The sequence below is a fragment of the Sturnus vulgaris genome, chromosome 1 (genome assembly GCF_052056855.1).
Source record: "Sturnus vulgaris isolate bStuVul1 chromosome 1, bStuVul1.hap1, whole genome shotgun sequence".
Classification (NCBI taxonomy): Eukaryota; Metazoa; Chordata; class Aves; order Passeriformes; family Sturnidae; genus Sturnus; species Sturnus vulgaris.
The window spans coordinates 97,499,808-97,513,525 of NC_142243.1; the positions used below are offsets into that span (position 1 = coordinate 97,499,808).

Below are 13,718 nucleotides of genomic sequence, written 5' to 3' on the forward strand. Positions count from 1 at the left end.
TGCACATGAAGCAGAGAGGTTCAGTGAAGGCAGCATGAGACAGCCCCCTGGGACATCAAAATTGTCAGTTCATGCTCACAACTAGAGGATTTTTTCTGTAGTGTTTTTTTTTCAGAGCCCATGCACAGAAAATGTGAATTTAAACATCCAGTAAGTGAGGTCATCAGGGTTTTCCTGATAAATCAAAACATGCTGCAACTTCCTCTTCACAATTATTTTACTCTTCCATCTTAGATATAATTAGCTTTATTTCCCCAAAGGCTCATTGTAGCAATAGAGCACGAGCCTGATTCCAGCACCCTTATTGCTGAGCTAGAAACTGCAGACTCACAACTATGAGAAAAAGGGAGGTCTTTGGTTTCAATACAGGAGTCCACAGTAAATATGCAGCTGAGTGAGGTGAACTTGAACCATGTCCACACACGGAGCAGATTTGATATGAACATTATTCACGGAGACTGCTGAAGAAGATGCAGGTATCAGTAGGGAGCAGTAGCAAGGATTAATTACTTAATAAAATTAGAAAGGCACCTAAGTAATTAATCAAAGCTGAAATGGAGTGGAGAAAGAGCAGCCTGTGGTCTTCCTCTATGCAGGGTTGTCCTGAAAGTCTACAGCCTGTGTTGTGTGAAAGTCAGACTAATATTGCCTGACTTTAAGTCTTGTGGTGATGGGTTTCTTTAGCTGTATGGAGTGTGTAAATCAGAGATTACCTATGCAAATGGCTAATTGGATACTCAGATGTCTGGATTTGGATGTAGATATTGAAGGTACAACCAATGATGCATATCAACTAGGACCAAAAAATATCCCAAAGACAAAAAAAATTTAAGGAGATCCCGTGGTTCCAAGCAAGGAATTTGTCATTGCACTTCAGGTGTTTCAGAGTTTTTTTGGTTTTTCTGAGGCCAGGTTTCTTTTTGGTTCAATGACTCCTTTTTGTCTGTTCCCATTTGTCTTCACCAGCAAATTGTGTTCTCCAGTAAAACACCATTTGTGACAAGAGACCTCCTGGATAAGCTGTCCAGGCAGATCCTCGTGATGGAGAATATTGCGGAGATCAGCACTGAGAACTTGGGAAACATCACCTCTCTTACTGATGGTAAGAAACAGCTTAGGGGCTTTCCTTCTGACAAGGATTTGCCTGGACACATGTGTCTGCTGAAATAATCACTGTGCAGAGCTCACCAGCAGTGCAGGAGATGCCACTGTAGTAAGGGCTGGCTCAGGGTCACCAGGAGGTGCAGCAGTCACCACAGCCTGGCAGGTGCCACCTACATCTGTCTTCAGTGCTGGTATCCAGAAATATGCAAGTGAGAAGAGAAAGAACTTCTTATCCAGCTTGATGTGCAGAAGATGCCATTGACAGATGTCATTGATGTTATGGGGTGGGGATACTTCAACTTCTGAAGACCCAAATTCTTCTTCCACCGTTCTTTCCTGAGGAAAGGTGGGATTTGTGTTACAATATCAGAGACATAATACAACTTCTTGAACATTTTCATATTTAGTCATCTCTATGGAGAACTTCTTGGTTATTTTTCTTTTTGCATCTATTTTAATACTTGGAAGAGTTTGACAAACACATAGTTGCCCTCATGTATACTCTGGCAGGATAGGTAACTACTGCAAAGTGTATTTGCTATATCATAAAATTGAGACAAAAATTGAGTGACTTACTTGAAGCCATAGAGCAGTGCTAGGACAGGGACCAAACTTGTGCAGACCATTTGTGGTGTTCCCCATGTATTTTGTGCTATTTAAAAGGAAGAGATATCAATGCAAAGAACTGGATCAGGGAAAAATTTTCTTACATTACCGTGGGAAACAGGAAAAACATGTTGCAAAGCTGGGGTGAGCACATGGTCAATGCTCTGTGAAGGTAATGGCTCAGGGAGACCCAGCAAACAGTAACTGTTTATCAGTGAGATACGGTGAGATTTTCTCCATTCGTCTTTTCTCAAAGTCGGTGCTTCCAGCATGGCTTTGTTTCATCATTCATTTTGTCTTCCCCAGCAATTCCAGAGTTCCACAAGAAGCTGTCACTGCTGGCTTTCTGGATGAAGTGTACTGGCCCTTCAGGAGTGTATCACACCTCTGCAGACAAGATGATGAAGCAGTTGGATATCAATTTTGCCACCACTGTGAATGAGGAGTGTCCAGGACTTGCAGAAACAGGTACAAAGTGCTGCAAAAAAAAAGTGTCAGACATCAAAATGGAGAACGGTTGTGTACTGAGATTTGTTTTCCAACCCCTTGGAGATCTGTTTGGCCAATGTTCCAAGATCTCATTTGAAAAGTAATGCTGCAACTCTTGAAACAGTTTTGGCCTCAAATAATGAAGGGGAAAAAAAAGGTGAGATTAACAGAAAAGAAAATACTGTTTAAGGTTTATGAGCTAACCAGAAAGAAAGTCTATTCCCAAATACAGATTTGTAAGTGATTCAGTGAATCAGGAATCCTTGCAGTTAATTTTGTGTATCTCTATAATGCCCACACCCCATTACAGTGCACTGGGATGAAATGAATCCACATTCAAGTGAGTTTGTCTGAGCACAGGTTCTTATCTTGCATGGGAAGTACCATACTTCAAAATCCAACTGTACTGACTAGCTCTCCCTTGGACAGAATGGGGAAGGAGGATGATTTGCCCAGGCGTGGCCACCTGTAATGTGGATGCCTGCACAGGGCAGTGTTCTCCTTCCTGCTCCGTGCTGCAGCTCTCACAGACAGTGCCTCAGACCAGCTCTCTGCATGCCACACTAGTGCAGGAACATAAAAAGTAGCAAAGCCAAATCCTGCCTCTGTGCACATCTCCCCTGCCTCAGTGGAAGTGTGGGGATGTAACAGGCACATGTGGAGAGGGGTTTACAATTCAGGATATTGTTTAGGTAGAGATGATGCTGTATTGATTGCACAGGAAGCTGCACTAGCCGTCTGTAAACTGGCAGAGGTTCATCCTTACAAAGATATTCTCTGGTAATTACACCCAGTTAGGGAGAAGCCTGTCCAGCTTCTAACCTAACCACAGTTGAGTTTAGAAACATTGGGAAGTATCTGGCCTTGCAGATGCAGTTCTTTCTGGTTTTGAAGTGGATTGTAATTTTGCCAGTGGCTTTTGCTGTCACTAACCTGTCCCTTTGTGCATGGCTGCCTGCAGTGTTCAGAATCCTGGTGTCTCAGATCCTGGACCGGACGGAGCCTGTCCTCTACTCCAGCATGTCCTCCGAGACCATTACTGTCTTTCAGTATTACAATTACTTTGCCAGCCACAGTGTCAGTGACCTTGGAAGCTATTTGCTGCAGCTCGCCAAAGAAGGTAGGGTATATAAATTCTGCTGGCTAATTAGGGAGTACATCCCTGTCCTTCTGAGCTAAACACAAAGCAGTTCAGCCCTGAGGCTGGTTTTACAAAAGGAGGAAAGAAAAGAGACGAAGAAGTGTCCTGGCTATTAAGTGAATGCACCTGAACTGTTGTACAGGTCAAGGGAAAGGAGCTGATCCAGACAGACCCTCAGTCATTTCTGTTTCCATATTCAAATGGGAAAAAACTGTTTTGAAAGCACTCAGTTTTCCAGGAAATAACTGATGGTGTTGGGCTTAGTCCAAGGTCTGGGAAGTTTTCTGTACCCACAGCTTGGATGATGTCTTGGTCTTTCACCATTTGTTACAGAGATACCTTCTGAAGTGCTGAGCAATTCTCAGGAACCAAGGGATCACAGCACCTCAGAGTTTTGCAGGCTCTGCCACCAAGAGCTAAAGGGAGAAGCAGACACTGCACAAAGTGTGCTGGACTGCAGTCCATGGCAAGCCAAGTTTTTTTCTCTATTTGAGAGGGAGTTTGAGGAACCTTGCCTAATTTTCCTTTTTATTTGGGCATACTAGGAGCTTTTGCTCAAAAGCCTGGAAGCAAAATGGCATTTCAATTCACCTCTGAAACATTAGCCCTAGCTCTTGTTGGCAGACATCACTCTACTCAGGAAAAGCTCTCACAAAGATGCTCTGGAAGTCAATACACTGGCAAGGATATTTGGTTTCAGTTGTTGGAGGGAGAATTTACATCTTCCAGCAGAAAGCAGAGATCTGACAGGTGAGCCTTTAGCTCTGGGTAGGCCTAAGTGCTGCACTATCCCACAGACCATCTATTCATCTCCTCACTTGAAGAAAGTCTGAGAAACTTGGCCCAGCTTAAAGCCTGGACAATTCCCCATGCAGACACACTGCCATGCTGCTGTTGCTCAGATGGGGATATTTTCATATCCTCAGTGTGTGTAGTATAAATCAAGGACTTCTAGCAAAGAAAGGATCAATCCAAAATACTGAGTGAATAAAGTAACACGGATCTTTTTCTTGCACTTCTAGCGTCTGTGGTTCAAGTGCTGCAGTCGGTGAAAGATGGAAAACTGCAGCAAAATGTGTCCAAAATAAACTCCAATAACCTTCTACCACAGCAGGAAGTTTTGAGAGCTTTGGCTTTACTTCTCAATGAAAATAAAAATGAAGTCAGTGAGACTGTGGCATCACTTCTGACAGCAACTGCAGAAAACAGGCACTTCAGGGAGAAGGTAAGTGGCAGAAAATCACCTGTCGGATGAGAGACCTGTGTCATCACGACTTTTTTCTGCCTGTATGTCTCAAATGTCTGTGCATATAAAATAACTGATCCAAGCTTGATTTAAACTGATCCAGAGGGATATCCTGTCTAATTTTTCTGCACATGTGCAGGTCTGTTTCAGTCTTTATGCCAGTATGCTTCTACCTGTTATTATGCTAAGCAGGTAGTAACCAAAACTGCAAATACTTACTGTGTGCTGTGCTCTCCAGCTGTCTTCCACACTTCAGCATTTTTGCTGCCCTGTCTCAGACTTGGCTTCAGTCTAAGGCTTCAAGGTAACAATCCCCAGCATCACCAACATGCAAAGATATAGGTCTCTTTTTTTTTTTTTTTTTTTCTAAAGGAGTCTGCTATCTATGGGAATTCTCACCATTTCTGGAGAGGATGGGCTGCCTTGGGCAAACACAGCTCAGCTATGAGAACTAAGATTTGAGTCTGTCTCTGATACCAAATGCAACAAGCAGGGCCAGTTTAAACACAGAAATTAAACAGAGGGGAGAAGGAGGAGTAAGAAGAAATTAGGGGTTGGCTCCTATCCTTTCATGGCAGACCTTTCCCTACTATCCTTCTTGTTCTCTGTCAGGAAAAAGCAAAAGAAAAGGCAGCTGGAAAAGGAAGAGTGGCAGAAGGAAGGCAAAGGGAAGAGAAAAAGGAGCTCAGTCTTTTTTTGTCTTGTCTATCAATCCAGTCCCTTATTTGCTTGCCCTCTCACTTCATCTTCCATTTTTGCAGTCTCTTGGTATTTCATACCATCTTTCTCCATCCCCAGCTTCCTGGAGGCAGCATCTCAGGGAAAATATAACCTTCTCCTGGAACAGGCATGCATAGCTGATACCTGGTCCACTGCCTGCAGGAAGGACCTCAGAGTGGCTGCTGTAAGGGTATTATGCAGCCTTGTGCTGCAGATGAGTTCACTGTACAGCTGAGTGCTGCTGAGATTTGCTGCTCAGTAGTAGCTCCTAATTTCTAGGGTCAAGCAGTAAACTGATCTAACAGCTTGTGCTGACATTGTAATCATTACTTTGAGCCTCCCTGGGGTCTATAGCAACTAGTTCATAATTATGAATTATTATGTCTCAAGGGCCACTTCTTGAAATATTTAGACTCCAAGGCCCATTCAAAGCTCTTTGGTGATGTATGCTGAAAGGCCTTCAAAGGTGCCAGATTGTGCATCTCACTTTACTGTGAACTTTTCCTCACCAAAAGCTGGCCTGAGGCTGCTGATCCATGACTAGTAGTCTGGCCTGGATCTGCTGTAGGGAATTATCCCACCCTGTCCCATCCCACATGCTCACTGTCAGGGAGGTAGCTGCAATAGCTCTCCCTTTTACAGTAGGCAGCAATACCTCCATGCTCCACCCTTCTCCATGGAGGCACAGACATTTTCATTGCTATTCTTTATCTGTTTTCAGGCCTTGATTTATTACTGTGAAGCACTAACCCAGCCCAACCTCCAGCTGCAGAAAGCAGCTTGCTTGGCTCTAAGATACCTCAAGGTAAGAGACAAGGAATACACTGTGGTGCTTGGTTTTGCTTTATAGAAAGGGCATCTGATAGGTACAAACAAGAAAATAGAAATTGCAATAACAGCAGCAGTAGTGTTTTTGTTTTGTGTTGCTGTGCTCCATCCTTTTCCAGATAAAGGGAATGGTTTAGAACCTTCTAAAGCACAAACACCTGGGCTCTGTGACCTTGGCAAAGTTTTATCTTTTGCATATCTTTTCCTCTCTCTCATATTGGCTTCAGGAGACTCAGTTCCACATCACAGAGAAAAAAAAAGTTTTTTCCATAAAGTACTGACTGAGAAGGATAAAAAAATGCTTTCCCAGGATAAAATTAGCTCTAATGCATGTAGGCTGCAGTAGCAAAAAAGAGATATCACAGCTTGTTTTGTGACAAATAACTGATACATCTGGGCACTACAGCTTCAGCTAGCATCTTGTAGCATCTTTGCACTCTAGCCTATGAAAGGATGGGAATATGCACTTTTGTTTTGTTGTATAGATCCATGGGAGATAGCAGCCACCCAAGCCTGGCTGGTACAGGACACTGGGGCAAAAAATGTATTCCATGAGACAGATGCACTTTGGACTATTTCTCCCTCTAATCTGTCCCCCGGAAGGCAGCTCTAAACTAGATCTTCATCCCAACTGATGCCATCCAATACATAATCTAGTATTCTTTAAATATGAAAAATTTTTCCCTTTAATGCATCCCTGGGGGGCAATGGTGAAGGACATTACATCTCTGCTGCATGCAGGGTGCAGTGGGGTTTTTGGCTGCTCAGGAAAACTCAGACTAGGAACCAGTGGTGGGAACTAGAGCTAGACAAGTTTAACTTGAGTAGTGTGACTCCAGTGAGTCTTGAATAGTGAAAATGGCTGAGGAAAAAAGCTACTGAGGGAAAGTATCACCATTTGGGATCTTCAAAGGAAAAGCTGAAGCTGGAAGTTATTACTTCAGAAATGGAAAAGCTACAATGGATAGGTGGCTATGGATGGTGTAACCCAAGGGCAGCGTAATCCACATCACTTGCACAAGGTCCCACTGAATCTCTGAGGAGTTTTTCAGATTGCAGCAAGCTCTGTGTTGCTGTGGCCCCATCACTCACAAGCATTTGAGCTGTAGTCTCTGTATGCACCCAGTGCAGCCTTACCCAGAGTCACACACAGTGACCACACTGAATACAAGGTGGTGATATTTAATGGCTCTGGGAGCAAAGCCCTCGTTCTGAGCATGTAGACCAGACCTCGTGCCCCTTGGATCAACAGGGCTCATACAAATACTGACTCTGTGGCTCAGTGCCTCTTCCAGGTGTCACACTGGGGCAGTTCCTGCCTGTCCTTTCACTCATCTCTCTTGTAGTATTAAATAGCCAGCCAGAGACACTATGACAGCTGCTCTCCTCAAAACCTGACATTTTTGTATCACAGAACAGGATTATTCCCTGCTTTCTTTACAAAAATAGCAGAGACAAGGCAGAAGTCTGCAAATATTGGTGGGCACAGGCTTGAAATGCTTTATAGGAAACGCATTCACTAGACCTCTGTCCCCTGTTCATTTCCCTGCTGTACCCTTACCTTGGCATTTTACGGCCTCAGTCCACAGCCTATCACCTATCCTACAGTCAGAAGGGGCAGACATAGCTGGTCTGCCAGATTTATGTGTGTAGTGCATAGGGTAGGAGAATTAGAAAGGGTCCACACCAGCAGCAGAAAATAAAGCTCTTCCAAATGCTTCCCCTCAGAGAAACCCCATTCCTCCTGCCTCCACCAAAGCCCTCTGCTTGGAGTGGGAAGGGCAGTGCAGGGGATGGTTACTATTTCCATGCAAGGTTGTGGAAAAACCCCAGAGTGTACTGTATGGTGCTAATGCAGTTCTTTTTGCACTTCCCAGGCTACTGAGAGCATTAAAATGCTGGTCACGCTCTGCCAGTCTGACAATGAAGAGATCAGAAAAGTGGCGTCTGAAACCCTGCTCTCCCTTGGTGAGTTGCCTGGTTTAGAGCACTATTTAATTTTATTTTTTAACAGAGCAGTGTGTAAGACACCTGAGTTACGTAAATATGAGACTGTAAATGGAAATAAAACTTTGAGTGACTTAAGTCAGAAAATACAAATTCTTAAATATCATGCATTTTGAAAATGAGCCAAAAAGAGAGAAATTGAATTGTGTGAGTGTGGAGGGGGAAGTAGTAAAAAGAAGGATAGCAAAGGAGAAGTTGAGAAAGAGAAATAATTGATAATTAATCTGCACTGTTTCCGGGCACCGGTACTTCAGTGGCACAGAAAAATTGTGTTTTTCTGGCCTTTCGGCTAGGCATAAATTTCTACTCCATAGGGGAGATGTCCTTATGTGATTTTAATTATGCAGACCCTTCAAATATGCTCTCTTCCATTCACCACTTCAGCATGAATTCAGTCTGCTGTTGGACATGTTATTGCTCAGTTTATAAAACAACTGGCCTAAGGACACTTAAAAACTCTGATTGTTCTGCCATTCTTCTAGACAAGGTACAGAGGCCATTTTTGGTTCCTAATGGCCAGTTCAACACATTAGGCTCAATGGTATCTTCATGAAAATGCATATAGATGGCAGTAGCTAAGGCAAAAGGGTTTGAAAGACACAATTATATTTAGCAAACATACTCCATCAGCTTTTAGAGCAGTATAGAAGTAACGATGTGGATAGACTCACTTCTTTAAAGTGCCAGGAAGTGGGAGGTGGATAAACTTTATATTTTCCAAGGCTGATGTGGATAAACATCATTTACCTCAAGCACATCACAGCAGCTGCTGAGACCTTGACAAGCACAATAGTTCATTCAGTAAGCCAAGTGTGCAGATACTGTCACCTTACTATACAAGCCACATCTGCTTCTGTTTGGCTTTAGAAAACCAAGCAAGTTACATGGGAAAACTGAAAAAAACAAATTAAAAATTGAACATTCAGAGGATGTTTTACTTTTCCAAATAATTTCTGAAATTGCTTCTAACAAGATAAATTTTAAGAAGGAATAGAAGTTACTGGCCAATTAGTACTTTGTAACAGCAGAGCATCAGTATTTTAAATGTTCTAGGGCAATGACATAATACGTTATTATGCTTTATCATTTTGCATTCAGGTGAAGATGGGAGACTGGCATATGAACAGCTGGACAAATTTCCCCGGGAATTTGTTAAAGTTGGAGGCCGTCGTGGAACTGAAGCTGCCACAGCTTTTTAGGTGGAAAAGAACCTGCTAATATTTAACAGGCATTAAAGTAGGATCGAGCTGCACTTCAGTGTGGAAAACAGAAGGAAGACTTTAAAGAATTCTATGAGAATGTTTGAAAATGTAGCAATTTACAGACTTCTTAAGGAAAAGCAAAATCTAAAATCCAGCTTAAGGGTTCCTATTGGCTCCTTGTTGCAGCTCATGATGGAACAGTGGGATGCTGAGGAACAGTGCTTTCTTGACTGGTTCTAAACAATTAATGTAATTGCAGTTATTCAGCCTCAGACTTCTGTGAGGTTTTTAGAATTTGGCATCTCCATATATTTTCCTATTATATTTACTTCCTTGAAGTTGTCGTGAAAGCTTGAGACGTGTGATACTGTATCTAACAAGGACAATCAGGAGGCCACCTGAGCTGGCATGCAAAGTTTTCCCTTGAATCCCAAATGAAGTGTCTGCTGCCATGCAGTGTCCCCAGAAACACTCCAGTGGCAGGAAATGCTGCTCAGCTTTCTCAGTTGTGTCTTGGTAATGAAATACAGGGAAAGTTCTACAAATTTTGCCTTGAGAAACAGCAAGCAACAGCATGATGTAAACCCTGGGAGGCGTCACTTTGGTGACTCATTCTAAATGCCTCCACTGGTCTTTTATTCCCTTCTCTTGCCCTCCAGCAACAAACCATCATTAATCCAGCGATTTGTGAGGGGGATCAAACAATCATGTAGGTTTCTGAAAACTAAATGAAAAGGTAAAGTGCATTTATTTATTCTGAGAAGAGGGAGTGAATACCGCTAATTGCACGAGTCCCTGAAACCATTTTGTCCTGGAAGTTGTAGGCAGGATTGGATTTCATACATTCTAATTAGAGAAGCATAGTTTCTATAGAGTGATTTCAATATAAAGAACAGAACAAACTCAAGTGGACCTCGGAGGCAGTAATAAACAGAGGGGGAAGTGAATACACTTCCCCTCCCTGCACTACAAGGTTGAAAGACAGCGAGTGCTTCAAACTGTTGATTACAAGCCTTAAGTTAATAGAGGAGGTGAACAGAATTTAACAGAAGAGTGTTCCTGTACTGTGTTCATTATGCATGAAATGCTATTTAGATGTCAATTGAAGTATCCAAATTTGCATAGATGACATAGAAAATATTGCAAACAGTTCACATCAAAAGGAAACCTTGTGAGCCAAACACTTTGGCAGGCAGGGGTCATTATGTTTTGTTTTTTTTTTTACTGTGAATGTTACAAGAATGTACATATCTGTATATTTATAAATATATATATTCTCCCTTTAATTAAAGAAGTACATTTTGTACAGTGCAAAATGCTTACTTGTTTACTGAGGGGTATAAATTCTTTTTGCAGAAGGTGAAACAGCCATGTTATGGTTTTTATACTACACCTGTCCCATCAGTTGAATTCTTTCAGGCGTCCTTTTGTATCTACTTTTTTTTTTAATTTTTCTTTTAGTTTTGTGGCATTTGTACTCACCATATTTCCTATCACATTTAAGTTATAATAAAGATTATTTTTAATTACTAAGCACATCAGTCCATATGTATAGTCACTCCTTCCATCAGCAGCTTCTTCATTATCAGGCTCATAGTTTAAGTTCAGAGCAAGCCAGTTTTGTGTATCATTCAAGATACTTACCAAGAAAGGCTCCACAGGCACTACCAGAAAATGTGCTGGAACAGCTCCAGGATTGTTACCAAACTTGCACTGATTGCTCCTCCCTTCTGTGAAGGCAGACAATCCTCAGACAGAAGACATTCCTTCCATTAATTTTCTCTTTTCAAACATTCAGGCTTACAACACACACCTTGGGGAATGTAGAGCTGCCTATGGAGCAGGGAGTCAAAGCTGCAGAGAATAGGAGGCAGTTCACATACAGAGGCACAGCATCAAATGGAGAGTGTATCTCTTCTCATTGTAGTTTAAATCCCCATCTTCGAGAAAGTTATTAGCCTAAAGTTGATCTGCTACACCATTACAACCATTAAAAATCATGCATGCAGTTCAAAAGAACCAGATAGGAAGGAGCAAATTATGCTTTGAATAAAGTCATTGAGGAAATGTGAAAAAGTGAACAGACCTTAAAGCTGCCAAAACCTGAAGGCAAATAAAAATGACCAAACCATTTATTTGTCTCATAGCTTGTACATTTTTACATTTGCAGAGCTGACAATGCTGGCTTTTCCTGGTATGTTAATGCACTCCTTTGCAGAGTAGGAAAAACCAGGTGCATAGAGGTGAGTATCACAAGGCTCATGCTTACCAACTAGTAAAGAAGGAAGCAGCAGGCAATAATTACAAAAGCTCTTAGGGCTGCAAGAGGCTTACTTGGACAAATTTAAATGTCAGGGCCACCTCAGGAATGTATGTTCAGAAAAAGTTCCCATATCAAAGTAGCTCAGCAGCAGTGGAGGTGGAAGAGATGGGCAGCTCGAAGTGCACTTGGGAAGGGGGGTTTATCTCATGATAAAGGTATCCTTACCTTATGCTGCGGTGTTTTTCACTACCCCTGCCACGCTCTCACTGTCTCAGCATTTGGCCCCATAAACAGAAACCTGTAGCACCCCTACACTACTGTAGCTACAGCAGCAGCATGTTAGGCTGCCCAGTTTCACACTGCTACTGGCAAGGCTCTTGTATCCATCAGACAAGACATTCAGAAAAGTTATCCTCCAGCTTCACCATATCCTGCAGTCTGTGATACACAGATTAATGTATATTACATTCAAAATTAGGAGTCAATACAACTGCCAGACACTATCTTAAGTATAGCTCCCTGCTTTGCAGTGGGAATGTCCTGAAAGGACCCACAGCACACAGCTTCAAATGGCTGCAGTGCCCCCGAGGGTAGGATAGATGTGTCCTCACAACTGATCACATTTCATTAAAGGCAGCTGCCAGCAGGTCAATAAACAGCAGCAAATTAAGGTTCCTTATAACACCATTATCAGTTGTTGAACAGCTTTGTGTTATTCCAAGAATGGAAAGATAAACAAATAACACAATAAACATTTTCTGCTGAAAAATCATTGATGACAATGCAATTCAGTCTGAAGAAAATTGGAGTGCAGAAAAAGCACAGCCTTGGCAAAGTTTGTACATCTTATTAAATTCTCAAATCTAGTTCTGAAAACAACCTCAGATGGCCCTTGAGGAAAAGCATGAATATGCATCACATGTTCTTAAAAAAAAAAAAAAAGAACATATGACTAACTTCATTGCTTATGCAGAGGCCACACTGTAAGCTGCAGCACAGGACACTGGTGCAGGCCCTCATATAAGCAATCCAAAGCCAAAAACCAAATGAGTTTCAGCTGCCCATGCAAGTAGCTATTATGGTCTAATTAATGTGGTTTGCTTGTCCCTGCACAGCTGCTCATTTTTGAAATGTACAACACCTGCAAGTGACCCACCTCCCCACACCTCACTCTTGCATGGCTGAAATTCAGCCCCGTTTAGACATGCACATTTTATGGGAGAAGTGCTAGGACACTGTAGTTGCATCCCACTTCCACAAAGCCTGAGCCTCTTCAGTGAAAGACAAGATCACGTCTGTACTCTCTGCAGTGAAAAGGAGTCAAGGTGCTGGTAGCACAAATGCATTTGACTTATTGAAAAGAATCACATTCTGTAGTTAGGTTTCAGAACTAATAATTTTATTGTGCTAGATAGAATGTTCTCTCTAATTTAGCTGGATATAAAGGTTGTCTTTAGTGATGTTGATTTTCAGCTGCTATATCACTATGTTTCAGAGATGAGTTTCACTATATACTTCAAATGGCATATAGTTGTAAGAGAACTCATGACAAACAAATCTCTTTATAATTTCTACACCCTTAACAAGCTGTTAGCATATAAATACCAAGCTCCTAGACTTAATATATAGCACAGTGCTACTGCATTCATGTGCAAGAAAAGCACTTGGGAATTTTCAGAACAATAAACTCAATCCTTTTAGAACATTTTAAAACAGCAATTATTGCAGCATCATAAAACTGCTGAGAACATTTCCATACATTAATGTCTGATACAGTAGGCATAGTTCAGTGTCTGATCAAGGTTCAATGCACCTGTGACAAAGCATGCACATAGGCTTTATTACTTTAGCAGTTTAGCTCTCACACCTGGCCTCCTGCATCACAGTTTTTTTCGGTTTATACAGCAAACTATCCTCTCTGCTAACAAACTGCACTTAATAAAACCATAGTAGTCCTGGTTTAAAACATTAGTATGCATTACTGAGTGGCACATGTCTTTTTTTGTAAAAATTTATTCTATTACAGGTTGCTGCAATACACCCATCATCCTACTTGCAGAACTTTCATGATTTATTTGTACATAGGCTATTGCAACAGAAGGATCCAGCATA

General features: G+C 41.8%; 1 protein-coding gene across 2 annotated transcripts in view; it reads left to right on the plus strand.

Annotated features, from left to right (window-relative positions):
* The window catches only part of RIPOR2 (RHO family interacting cell polarization regulator 2), a 50,732-nt gene extending 39,853 nt beyond the window's left edge, over positions 1 to 10,879 (plus strand). For both annotated transcript variants that reach the window (XM_088172264.1, XM_088172267.1), the window contains exons 16-22: positions 967 to 1,102; positions 2,017 to 2,178; positions 3,161 to 3,319; positions 4,363 to 4,565; positions 6,028 to 6,111; positions 8,012 to 8,102; positions 9,240 to 10,879. In XM_088172264.1, the coding sequence (XP_088028390.1) occupies positions 967 to 1,102; positions 2,017 to 2,178; positions 3,161 to 3,319; positions 4,363 to 4,565; positions 6,028 to 6,111; positions 8,012 to 8,102; positions 9,240 to 9,340 (936 nt within the window). In that variant the 3' untranslated portion in view covers positions 9,341 to 10,879. The remainder of the gene's footprint in view (positions 1 to 966; positions 1,103 to 2,016; positions 2,179 to 3,160; positions 3,320 to 4,362; positions 4,566 to 6,027; positions 6,112 to 8,011; positions 8,103 to 9,239) is intronic.
* The last annotated feature ends 2,839 nt before the right edge of the window (positions 10,880 to 13,718 follow it).